Source organism: Trachemys scripta, chromosome 6 (genome assembly GCF_013100865.1).
Source record: "Trachemys scripta elegans isolate TJP31775 chromosome 6, CAS_Tse_1.0, whole genome shotgun sequence".
NCBI classification, from domain to species: Eukaryota; Metazoa; Chordata; order Testudines; family Emydidae; genus Trachemys; species Trachemys scripta.
In genome coordinates this window covers 107,971,248-107,984,225 of record NC_048303.1, presented here as the reverse complement: position 1 = coordinate 107,984,225, position 12,978 = coordinate 107,971,248, and the positions used below count along the sequence as shown (strand labels likewise).

The window sequence follows — 12,978 nt, the reverse complement described above, 5'->3', positions numbered from 1 at the left end:
CAGGGCAGCATCCAGGGGACAGGGAGCAGGGGACGGTTGGACAGATGTGGGAGTCTCAGGGGGCAGGGGTGTGGATGGGGTCAGGGCAGTCAGGGGACGGGGGGAGGGGGTTGAATAGGGGGTGGGAGATTCTGAGGGGGGCCGGTTATGGGCGGGGGTTCCTGGGAGGGGGCAGTCAGTGGACAAGGAACAGGGGGGGTTGGATGGGCAGGGAGTTTTGAGGGGGGCAGTCAGGGGGTGGAAAGTGGGAGGGGTCGGATAGGGTGAGGCTGTTTGGGGAGGCCCAGCCTTCCCTACCCGGCCCTCCATACAGTTTTGCAATCGCAATGTGGCCCTCAGGCCAAAAAGTTTGCCCACCCCTGCTCTAGCAGCTGCACTCTTTCTTGTCAGGCAGGGCAGAACATGTGCAGTACCCCAAACAGCCTTTGTAAAACATCACAAATTACAGGGGGAAATGCTTCATGAAGCTATAGGAAGTGTTTAGATGCTCATTAAACATGCACAGGGGTGATTTTTCCCTTCCAACATCAAAAAAATAACCACATGCCCCACAAAAAGTAGCAATGGCACAACTCGTTAAGAACTATTTACATGCAAAGTTTCAACCTTCACCCAGGTTTGTCGTCTCCATGACTAGCTGTAATTAGATTAAAAAATTTCCAAAAAACCTAAACTCAAATGTGGCTGGATAAAATTTCCTCAAATTTCCACCCCCACCACCTCTAGACCACTCTTCAGCCTTACAAAGGACCCCAGAATGATTTGAGTGTCTGAACAGGTGGTTATAAACTTTTTTTGCTACAAGTGAAAGGCACAATACATTTTTGCTGTATTTTCTCTCTATTGGACAACACCACAAAGCAGATTCTTCTACTGCATCTGCTTTCATATTAAATCTGAAGGAGTACAATGCTCGTATTTGTCACTGAAAGGTGGACTGGATCATTGTAGGATCAATTATGCCTGGAAGGACTAGTTGAATCAGAACAGCTGTACCTCCTACATAAAGTCCTAGTATATAACAGCACTGTGACAAAGTTCTGTTGAACCAGTGGAGGCCGAAATTGAGCTAGGGTTTGTGAATGGATAGTGTTTGACAAGAGTTCCAGATGCCTGAACTGCTCTATAAAGGACAAAATTATGTCATATAGACCAACTTTAAGCTCCCGATTCTTCTCCCAACTGAAGTCAATGGAAGTTTTGCCATTTGCAGGATCAGACCTAAATTTGTTAGTCATAAGAAGCAGTTCGTCCATCTGACACAGCCAGAAAAAGGAAACGTCTAAGACAAACCACTTTAAGACATGAGTAACACAAAAATCCTTTGAAGAGCTCTTTACCTTGCTAGAAGCACACAGTCAACATTTTTTATCTTTCCCAATATCAAAGCATCTGATGGCTGCAAAAACAAACGAAGAAGAAACAGTCACAACATGCCAATGAGATCAGAAACATTTATGCATGATCAATATCACTATGAAAAGAAATAAAAGTTTAGTGCTGTAGCTTCTCCTTTTCTTCAACTCATAAATAATTGCAATTTAATGCGACAGATTACTAAAACAGATTACTAAAAACTAGAACTGGAAGGTCATGTTTTGCAATCACATGGTTTCAGTGTATTAATACCGTCACTAACATCTGAAGTTCAACCATATATTTCACACCACTGTTCAAACATGTTACATAAGAACAGGTTAACAAACATCTATCAGGGATGGTCTAGGTATACTTAACCCTGCGACAGCACAGGGAGTTGGACTAGATGAATCCCTAAGGTCCCTTTCAGCCCTCAATTTCTATGATAAACATTAAAAAAACAAATACACTAAGGTTACCTTTAAAAGTAATTGCATCCATGCTAATTTTGTTTTTTCATAGCATTCTATGTAAAACAGGTGTCACCCCTTAATTGAAAATACTAATTATTTTGTTAATTGATCATTTACATTTTAAAAGATATTAGCAGATGAGTTCACAGGAAACTTGTTAATTTGATACATGATTAAAAATAAACACAGATGTGACAGATTACTAAAAACTAGAACTGGAAGGACATGTTTTGCAATCACATGGTTTCAATTTATTAATACCATCACTAACATTTGAAGTTCAACCACACATTTCACACCGCTGTTCAAACATGTTGCATAAGAACAGGTTAGACAAACATCTATCAGGGATGGTCTAGGTATACTTAACCCTACGACAGCACAGAGAGTTCGACTAGATGAATCCGTAAGCTCCCTTTCATGCAGTGTTGAAATACTGTAGATCAGTGGCTCCCAAATTTTACTGGTTCATATACAACCTTCTTAGAAGAAAAGATGTTTGAAGTATCACATTGACTTTAGGTCTTAATAGTCTTAAGTTAAGTATTTACAAACTCATTGTAAAACAAGTTTTGAATTTGGCTGGTGGAGATCTGCCTGGGAAAAATAAGAAGAGAAGGGACCTGCATGGAAGGGCTACAGGACATGAAGTTTAGAGCTGGCCAGGAATTTTTCATTAAAATACTTTATTGTTGGAAAATGCCGATTCATTGAAACCAAAATTCTGTGGGAACCTGTTGGCTTTCTCAGGCCCAGAATGGCACTTCTAGTCAAAAGTAGAGACAGACCGACCTCACCATAGCATGGTGGTCAAGGCAGTGTGCAGAGCAGAGCCCCCTGGCTGCCCCTATGCGTAGGAGCCGAAGGGGGGACAGGCTGCTGCTTCCGGTAGCCGTGCAGAGCGGCCCCCAACCCCGCTCCCCAGCATGAGCTCGAGGACGGACGCGGCCTGCGGGCCATAGTTTGCCCACCCCTGAGCAGTAGGGATATATTACCGACCACCTGACCAGGATGGTGATAGTGACTGTGATATGCTTAGGGAGATTAGAGAGGCTATTAAAATAAAAAAACTCAGTAATAATGGGAGATTTCAACTATCCCCATATTGACTGGGTACATGTCACCTTAGGATGGGATGTAGAGAGAAAGTTTCTTGACACCTTAAATTGACTGCTTCTTGGAGCAGCTAGTCCTGGAACCCACCAGAGGAGAGGCAAGTCTTGATTTAGTCCTAAGTGGAGCATGGGATCTGGTCCAAGAGGTGAATATAGCTGGACTGCTTGGTAATAGTGACCATAATATAATTAAATTTAACATCCCTGTGGTGAGGAAAACACCAAAGCAGCCCAACACTGTAGCATTTAATTTCAAGGGGACTACACAAAAATGAGGAAGTTAGTTAAACATAAATTAAAAGGTACAGCGCAAAAAAGTGAAATCCCTGTAAGCTGCCTGGAAACTTTTTAAAAACACCATTATAGAAGCTCAACTTAAACGTATACCCCAAATTAAAAAACATAGTAAGAGAACCAAAAAAGTTCCACTGTGGCTAAACAACAAAGTAAAAGAAGCAGTGAGAGGCAAAAAGGCATCCTTTAAAAAGTGGAAGTTAAATCCTAGTGAGGAAAATAAAAAGGAGCATAAACTCTTGCAAATGAAGTGTAAAAATATAATTAGGAAGGCCAAAAAAGAATTTGAAGTACAGCTAGTCAGACTCAAAAAGGAATAGCAAAATTTTTTTTCAGTACATCAGAAGCAGGAAGCTTGCTAAACAACCAGTGGGGCTACTGGACGATCGAGATGCTAAAGAAGCACTCAAGGATAAGATCATTGCAGAGAAACTAAATGAAATTTTTGCATCAGTCTTCATGGCTGAGGATGTGAGGGAGATTCCCAAATCTGAGCCATTCTTTTTAGGTGACAAATCTGAGGAACTGTCCCAGATCGAGGTGTCAGAGGAGGTTTTGGAACAAATTGATAAACTAAACAGTAATATGTCCCCAGGACCAGATAGTGTTCACCCTTGAGTTCTGAAGGAACTCAAATGTGAAATTGCAGAACTATTAACTGTAGTCTGTAACCTATCATTTAAATCAGCTTCTGTACCAAATGACTGGAGGATAGCTAACGTGATGCCAATTTTTAAAAAGGGCTCCAGAGGTGATCCCAGCAATTACAGGCCAGTAAGCCTGACTTCAGTACTGGGCAAACTTGTTGAAACTATAGTAAAGAACAAAATTGTCAGACACATAGATGAACATAATTTATTGGGGAAGAGTCAACATGGTTTTTGTAAAGGGAAATCATGCCTCTCCAATCTACTAGAATTCTTTGAAGGGTGTCAACAAGCATGTGGACAAGGGGGATCCAGTGGATCCCTAATTACAATAACCCTAAATGTAATATCAACTGGAAAAAGTATATGAAAGTGTACCTAGATTATCAGAAAGCCTTTGACAAGGTCCCTCACTAAAGGCTCTTAAGCAAAGTAAGCTATCATGGGATAAGAGGGAAGGTTCTCTCATGGATTGGTAACTGGTTAAAAGACAGGAAACAAAGGGTAGGAGTAAATGGTCAGTTTTTAGAATGGAGAGAAGTAAATAGTGGTGTCCCCCAGGGATCTGTACTGGGCCCAGTCCTCATCAATATATTCATAAATGATCTGGAAAAAGGGGTAAACAGTGAAGTGGCAAAATTTGCAGACGATACAAAACTTCTCAAGATAGTTAAGTCCCAGACAGACTGCGAAGAGCTACAAAAGGATCTCTCAAAACTAGGTGACTGGGCAACAAAATGGCAGATGAAATTCAATGTTGATAAATGCAAAGTAATGCACATAGGAAAACATAATCCCAACTATACGTATAAAATGATAGGGTCTAAATTAGCTGTTACCACTCAAGAAAGAGATCTTGGAGTCATTGTGGATAGTTCTTTGAAAACATCCACTCAATGTGCAACAGCAGTCAAAAAAGCAAATGGAATGTTGGGAATCATTAAGGGATAGATAATAAGACAGAAAATATCATATTGCCCATATATAAATCCATGGTACACCCCCATCTAGAACACTGCGTGCAGATGTGGTCGCCTCATCTCAAAAAAGATATACTGAAATTGGAAAAGGTTCAAAAAAGGGCAACAAGAATTATCAGGGGTATGGAACAGCTTCCATATGAGGCGAGATTAATAAGATTGGGACTTTTCAGCTTGGAAAAGAGACGACTAAGGAGGGATATGATAGAGGTCTATAAAATCATGACTGGTGTGGAGAAGGTAAATAAGGAAGTGTTATTTAGTCTCTCTCATAACACAAGAACTAGGGGTCACCAAATGAAATTAATGGGCAGTCGGTTTAAAACAAACAAAAGGAAGTATTTTTTCATATAACGCACAGACAACCTGTGGAACTCTTTGCCAGAGGATATTGTGAAGGCCAAGACTATGACAGGGTTAAAAAAAAAACTAGATAAATTCATAGAGAATAGGTCCATCAATGGCTATTAGCCAGGATGGGCAGGGATGGTGTCCCCAGCCTCTGGTCTGACCCAGTATGGCCACTCTGATGAAGGAGTGCTTTGGTGGGGGTGGGAGTATGAAATAAAGGGCAGGGAGGGCTGTTGTAACAATTAGGCCTACAAAATTTATCCTAATTGTAATATCAACTGGAAAAAGTATATGAAAGTGTATTAGATGTTACAATAACCTAAAACAGTGGTTTTCAATCTTTTTCATTTGCAGACCCCCCAAAATTTTCAAATGTAGGTGCAGAAACCTTTGGAAGTCTTAGACATAGTCTGCGGACCCCAGGTTGAAAACCAGTGACCTATAACAACAAATGTTGATGAAAGCAGGTAAAGTTGTTTTTAATAATAAACATTATAAACAAGTGCAAGAGAACCAGAGAGACTAAATTTAGTCAAAACAAACAAAATGCCATATTAATATAATTCGAGGGCTATGTTAAAATCATGCTTGATACGAACAGAAGATGTAAAACCAAAAATTAATGAACCAAAATTAGTACATAAGATATTAGGCCTGATTGGAGAACAAAATAATGAAGGGCGGAGCTACTTCACCCATTACTTCCTTTTTGGGTCCTTAAGGAAAGAGATTGTGGGGAAGAATGGATGGAAAGTACAGACGGACTCCACTGAAGCAAACTTCACCATCATGGCTGCCATGCCCACCATTCTCTGCGACCCTGGGCCTTCGTTAACCAGATCCTGAAAGGTGTCCTAACAAGACCAAGCTAAAGAGAGAGGGACCTAGATAACATTGCCACCTCTCCGGCTCCAGCTGAATCCCAATTATCACTTGGGGTGAAATGGAATCAGACTTTAACAGCAGCTGTAACAGCACCAGCCCATCTTAATTAATTTAATTTAGTCTGGAAAAGAGAGGACAGAGAGGACATGATAACAGTTTTCAAGTATATAAAAGGTTGTTACAAGGATGAGGAAGAAAAATTGTTATTTTTAACCTCTGAGGATAAAGCAATGGGCTTAAATTGCAGCAAGGGAGGTTTAAGTTGGACATTAGGAAAAACTTCCTAACTGTTAGGTTGGTTAAACACTGGAATAAACTGCCTAGGAAGGTTGTGGAATCTCCATCACTGGAGATTTTTAAGAGCAGGTTGGACAAACACCTGTCAGGGATGGTCTACCTGATACTTAGTCCTGCCATGAGTGCAGGGGACTGGAGTAGATGACCTCTCGAGGTCCCTTCCAGTCCTATGATTTTCTTTCCCAAAAAGGACAATTACCACCATCTTTGATACCATCTAATAACTGTCAAATAAGCTGATTTTTCCTTCTAAAATTCTCTCCCGCTAAAGGAAAAGGGAACAAAAAATGTTAAAATAAAAGCATTATTTAATACTTTAAATTTCCAATGCTTTAACAGTTTTCCTTCTTTTCTATATCTTTAATAAAAAGTTAAAATAAAATTTAAGTGTGTTTTCCATGGTGTTAAGCAGACTGAAGTGTCTGTATACCAATCCCCAAACCTTGTTTAATGTGAGATAGCGACTGCATTATGTTAACACCTTTAGCTCGTTTATTCCATCTGCAGTAATACAACAGGGCACTGGGTGGGGGTAAAAAAAGAGTGCAGGGGAAGCTTAGAGGGGAGGGCTAGAAAGGTGGGAGAGTCTTGGCTGGAAATATGGGACTTTACCTGGGCATCAGGCAGCTTCTGTACCAATTCATCATTGTTCTAAGGCTTCACATTCCTGGTTTCCCTTCAGCTGTCTCTGAGCCAGGGAGCTCTGCAAGTGCCACTCTGGAGAGTCTTTCCCACAGATCTCCTCTTGCCCTGGTCCCCGGACTCACAACTCCTTTCTCTTGCTTAAGGGATTCCACAGCCCTCCTTCATGGGGTTGTGCCATGATTCAAGCAGGCTTCCCTCGCCCCACCAGTATCTGGGTTCCAGCCCTGTTCCACAGAGCCTGCCACGATCCTTGGACTCACACACTCTTTCCTCTTGATTCCGGGGCCCCACAACTATCCTTCTTGGGGCTGTTGTGTGAGTCAGGCAGCCTTCCTCAATCCACCAGTTTCTCTCCCGGTTCTGGTTCCCGTACCAGAGAGCGTCTTTCCTAACTCAGTGCTCCCCTGTAATTCAGCTGTCTGCACTCTCCTTCTTAAATCTTCTTAGAAGTCACCTATGAACTGGGTTTTATGTTAAGGAGGTAGCTACCTGATCAACATCTGGCCTCCATTTCTCAGCTAGTCTGCTGCTCGCTTGAATACCTGTTTGCTTAAAGGGGCGCATGCACTGGAACAGGGGTTGGCGGGCCCCAGGTTGCACTACCCCTTAAAGAGGACAGACCACCCTGTTACAGTGTACCACTGCCAACAAACTCTCCAACCATGGTTGTGGAACCTCTGCTGTTGATAAGTCACCTGCTGCTTCCTTCTCCTCTTCCATCCACTCTGACCATGACATTGGTTACCCTACACCACTACAAAACATAATTCTCATATTTCCTTATGCTATGGTGGATTGCTTTTCACAATGGCTGTCATGAGGTTAAACAGTGAAAAAAGGCAGGGAATCTTGAAGATCATCATTACACAAGAAAAAGTTATTTATATATATAGATCTGACTGCTCTGTTTTTTCACCCCACTTTCATAGCAATCTTCCCCACAACTGAAGTGCAAACCATTAGGGCTGTTGATTAAACACAGTTAACTCACGCAATTAACTCAAAAAAACCTTAATTGCGATTAATTGCACTGTTAAACAATAGAATACCAATTAAAATTTATTAAATATTTTGGATGCTGTTCTACATTTTCAAATATATTGATTTCTATTACAACACAATACGAAGTGTACAGTGCTAACTTTATATTATTTTTTATTACAAATATTTGCATTGTAAAAATGATAAACAAAAGAAATAGTATTTTTCAATTCATAGAAGTACTGAAGTGCAATCTCTTGATCATGAAAGTGTAATTTACAAATGTAGATTTATTTTGTTACATAACTGCACTCAAAAACAAAACAATGTAAAACTTTTAGAGCCTACAAGTCCACTTAGTCCTACTCCTTGTTCAGGCAAGTTTGAAAAACAAGTTTGTTTACATTTACAGGAGATACTTCTTATTTACAATGTCACCTGAAAGTGAGAACAGGCATTCACATGGTACTTTTGTAACCGGCATTGCAAGGTATTTACATGTCAGATATGCTAAACATTCATATGCCCCTTCATACTTCTGCCACCATTCCAGAGGACATGCTTCCATGCTGATGATGCTCGTTAAAAAAATAATGCGTTAATTAAATTTGTGACTGAACTCCTTGGGGAAGAACTGTATGTCCCCTGTTCTGTTTTACCCACATTCTGCCATATATTTCATGTTAGAGCAGTCTCAGATGATGACCCAGCACATGTTCATTTTAAGAACACTTTCACTGCAGATTTGACAAAATGCAAAGAAGGTACCAATGTGAGATTTCTAAAGATAGCTACAGCACTCGACCCAAGGTTTAAGAATCTGAAGTGCCATCTCTGAGAGGGACGAGGTGTGGAGCATGCTTTCAGAAGTTTTAAAAGAACACTCAGATGCGGAAACTACAGACTCCGAATCACCAAAAAAGAAAATCAATCCTCTGCTGGTGGCATCTGACTCGGATGATGAAAATGAACATGCGTCAGTCTGCTCTGCTTTGGATCGTTATCAAGCAAAACCTGTCATCAGCATGGATGCACATCCTCTGGAATGCTGGTTGAAGCATGAAGGGACATATGAATCTTTAGTGCATCTGGCACATATATATCTTGCGATGCCAGCTACAACAGTGCTATGCGAATACCTGTTTTCACTTTTAGGTGATATTGTAAAGAAGAAGCAGGCAGCATTATCTCCCATAAATGTAAACACACTTGTTTGTCTGAGCAACTGGCTGAAGTAGGACTGAGTGGACTTGTAGGCGCTAAAGTTTTACATTGTTTTGTTTTTGAGTGCAGTTATATAACAAAAAAAAATCTACATTTGTAAGTTTAACTTTCATGATAAAGGGATTGCACTACAGTATTTGTATTACATGAATTGAAAAATACAATTTTTTAAAATTTTTACAGTGCAAATATTTGTAATAAAAATAAATATAAAGTGAGCATTGTACACTTTGCATTGTGTTGTGATAGAAATCGATATATTTGAAAATGAAGAAAACAGCCAAAAGTATTTAAATAAATGGTATTCTATTATTAAAAGCGCAATTAATTTTTTAATCGCTTGACAGTCCTACAAACCATCTCCCTTGCTCTATATACCCAGAATCAGTGCCACAAAATGTCAGCCACTAATTTTGAAAATGACATTAAGAGGGGCTCATAGTGCATTACCTTCATTTATGCTTTTAACATACTTTCTAGATAAAACGTGAAGAGACTACACCTCAGCATCTAACATCCTAAAAGCCTGGGAGGAGGGAGAAGAAAAGGGCCCTAGGCAGCAGCCTACTTGTTAGTGTTCTAGAGGGCCCCCGTTCAACAAAATGGGTTTTCATCAGAAAATGTCCATTTGTTGAAACCGAAACTTTAGTGTGGAAAGGGTCGATTTCAATGAAATTTTAATTGGGAAGGTTTCTCAGGTCCAGGATGGAGTTTCTCTGGTCAAACTAAAGAAAGAGAGAGACTCTGACTTCACAGCCCCATGGGTAGGTCATCCACCCGGGATGAAACTGGGTCCACCATGTCCCAGCTGAGTGCCCTAACCAGCAGACTATTGTGAGGTGGCAGGGTGCCTCTCTCTCTCACAAGTTTCCATGAAAAACTAGAAAAGTTTTAGGGTTTTATCCTGATACACAACAGTATTTTGTTGTTGTAATCTTGAAAATTTTCATGGGAGGGGAAAGCCATTTCTCACCTAGCTCTAAGCCTCAGTATATCAAATGGAAAAGTCCCTCCCTCCCTGCTACCTATTCCCATCCTTACCCCACAGTGGTATTGTCTCCATCACTGGGAAATACCATTGCTTAGAGCCATATACCCTAATAAGTTTATGGTACTTCTACTAGCTCTGCCATCCTCCAACCTGTTACCTTACCAAAAGGTTTAGGGCCTGGTTTTCAGAAATGTTGAGCGTCTGCAGCTCCTGTTGACAAAAAATTAGAATGGCAACTCCTCAGAGAGTCTGAAAACCAGGCCCTAAATTAGTGGAAATGAAGCTGTGCACCAAAGTTTAAGCCACCTTCTTCAGTGCCAGTCATTCCATTCTTACCCTGGGTCTTAGAACCAAAATACACATTTACAAAATCTTTTAATTTTACTTCTTTCTTGATCATAAGTACTAATTCATTAACTATCTTCCAAGTGTTTAAAAATGTCCATCCATGCAATTTTAGGACTGTTATGATGTCTAATACTTGCCATAGAAACACTGTTTGGAGTTTAATGCTAAGTACAATATCTCAGTCGTCATTTGATTTTATATCTACTGTTTTATTCTCATTACGTGGTCTCTTCAAGTGCTATTTTATTGGACTCTGTATCATGCTTGAAATTCTGCCAGATATGGAATCACAATGCTTTTAGAACAAGGGAATTGTCCAGAGGATTTATTTTTAGAACAGTATCATATCCTGATTTTTTAAAAAGTCCCTATTTAATTTTAACCTACTGACATTTGAAACATCTCATTAGTCTTGCTATTTGCCTTATCAAATGCTTACTTGCTGTTCTGAGCCAGAAGTGGCTTTGGGAGACCAAAATTTCCTTAGGTATCAGGATGGAGAAAACCCTTATTGTCTAGTTACCAAGGGATTTTGTTCTTACAACATTCCATAGCAAACTCACTACACAGCCAGTATTTTTCAATGTATGAAGTATCACAGCAAATTTGCTGTGTAACCTAAAATCATCCATAACATAGCTCAGATCTAACACTGCAGGATAATAAAATAATGTGTGTGTTTAAAGCCACAGTTAATAAGAGCTACTGAAATTGAATACCTCAGATCCGAAGAAAAATTAGAGAACAGAACAGTAGATTGATGCATTAGCTCTTTAACATTGCAAAGTATAGATTCAAGTGTATTTGGAATTATAAATAAAATGATTTTGGCGGTCTCAATCTAGATGCTATTAGACATTTTTCCACACCACCATATTTTGGCAGACTTTGCAGTCTGAGGCTTGATGGGGGAAATGCAGGGATCCCTATGATGGCATAACAGTAGTGCAGCAGGTCAGATTTCAAAGTTGAAAGGCCAATCAATCCAATTCTCAATTTCCTTCAGAATGGCACAATTTCCTTCCATATGCTTGTGAGAAAACATCAAAATGCACATTTAATAATAATAACTGCTGTCACAGTGCTGTACTCTACAGAACACATTTAGGTTTTGCCAGGAGAACACCTGTTTCTCATAACATAAAAAGACTGAGGGGGGACATGATAAGTTTTCAAGTACATAAAAGGTTGTTGGGAGAGGGGGGGAAAGCAGAAAAATTGTTCTCATTAACCTCTGAGGATAGGACAAGAAGCAATAGGCTTAAATTGCAGCATGGGCAGTTTAGATTGGACGTTAGGAAAAACTTCCTGTCAGGGTTGTTAAGCACTGGAATAAATTGCCTCGGGAGGTTGTGGAATCTCCATCGTTGGAGATTTTGAAGAGCAGGTTAGACAGACCACTGTCGGGGATGGTCTAGATCAGTGGTCTCCGAACTTTTTTGATCGCGCACCCCATATGTAAAAAATTTTTGAGCATGAACCCCCTGCTCCCGGCCAAACTGTCAAAGCAAAAAAAAACGCCGCTCGGACTCCCGGCTGAACTGCCGAGGGAGGGGGAAAAAAAAAAAGCGGCGCTGCTCCGGCGGCACTCTTCCTGCCGCACACCCCGAAGGATCCTCTTGTACACCCCACTTTGGAGACCACTGGTCTAGATAATACTTAGTCCTGCCATGAGTGCAGGGAACTGGACTAGATGACCTCTCGAGGTCCCTTCCAGTCCTACAATTCTATAATGGGAACAGTAGTCCTGGGGAACACAAGGCGGAAAAGGAAAAACTGAAGAGAAAACTAGAACTATGAACATTTTGTTGCTAATGACAAGCATTCTTACACCATCATACGACAGCTTAATATTAACAAATTGCAGGATGAACTATTGTGGGTGAGAAAGGGGTGATGTGAGTGTTTGTAAGCACAAGGGGCGGGCTCCCTGGAGACAAGATTTCAACTTATTTCACAAGACTGGAGCATTGCTAGTATATTACTCACTACGGACTTGTCTACACTTACAGCGCTGCAGCTGCTGTAGCGCTTAGAGAAGATACTACCTATGCTGATGAGAGAGCTGTTTCCACTGGCATAGGTACTCCACGTCCCTGAGAAGCAGTAGCTATGTCGACGGGAGAAGCCTGTTCACCCGAGTGTTGTAGTTATACCAACGTAAGTTGGTAGTGTAGACCCAGCCTAAGTGTAGACAAGGCCTCAGAAACATTGCTATTTCAGTGTGCAATTATCCCAATGGCAATAGGATATAGTTTTAGTTGTAAAGAGTTAATAACAAAACTTTCTAAAAAACAATCTGTAGTAAAGATCTAATAAAATACTCTTTCAATGAAAGACCTCATGAAAGCTTCTCAAGCATTAGCTTATATAATGACAGAAAAACAT

The 12,978-nt window shown here is 40.4% G+C and overlaps 1 protein-coding gene across 1 annotated transcript in view; it reads right to left on the bottom strand.

Moving 5' to 3' along the window:
* MTAP (methylthioadenosine phosphorylase) overlaps nt 1–12,978 on the bottom strand; it is a 66,158-nt gene that overhangs the window by 32,789 nt on the left and 20,391 nt on the right. Inside the window, exon 3 of the mRNA XM_034773929.1 lies at nt 1,341–1,399. Within this exon, the coding sequence (XP_034629820.1) occupies nt 1,341–1,399 (59 nt within the window). The remainder of the gene's footprint in view (nt 1–1,340; nt 1,400–12,978) is intronic.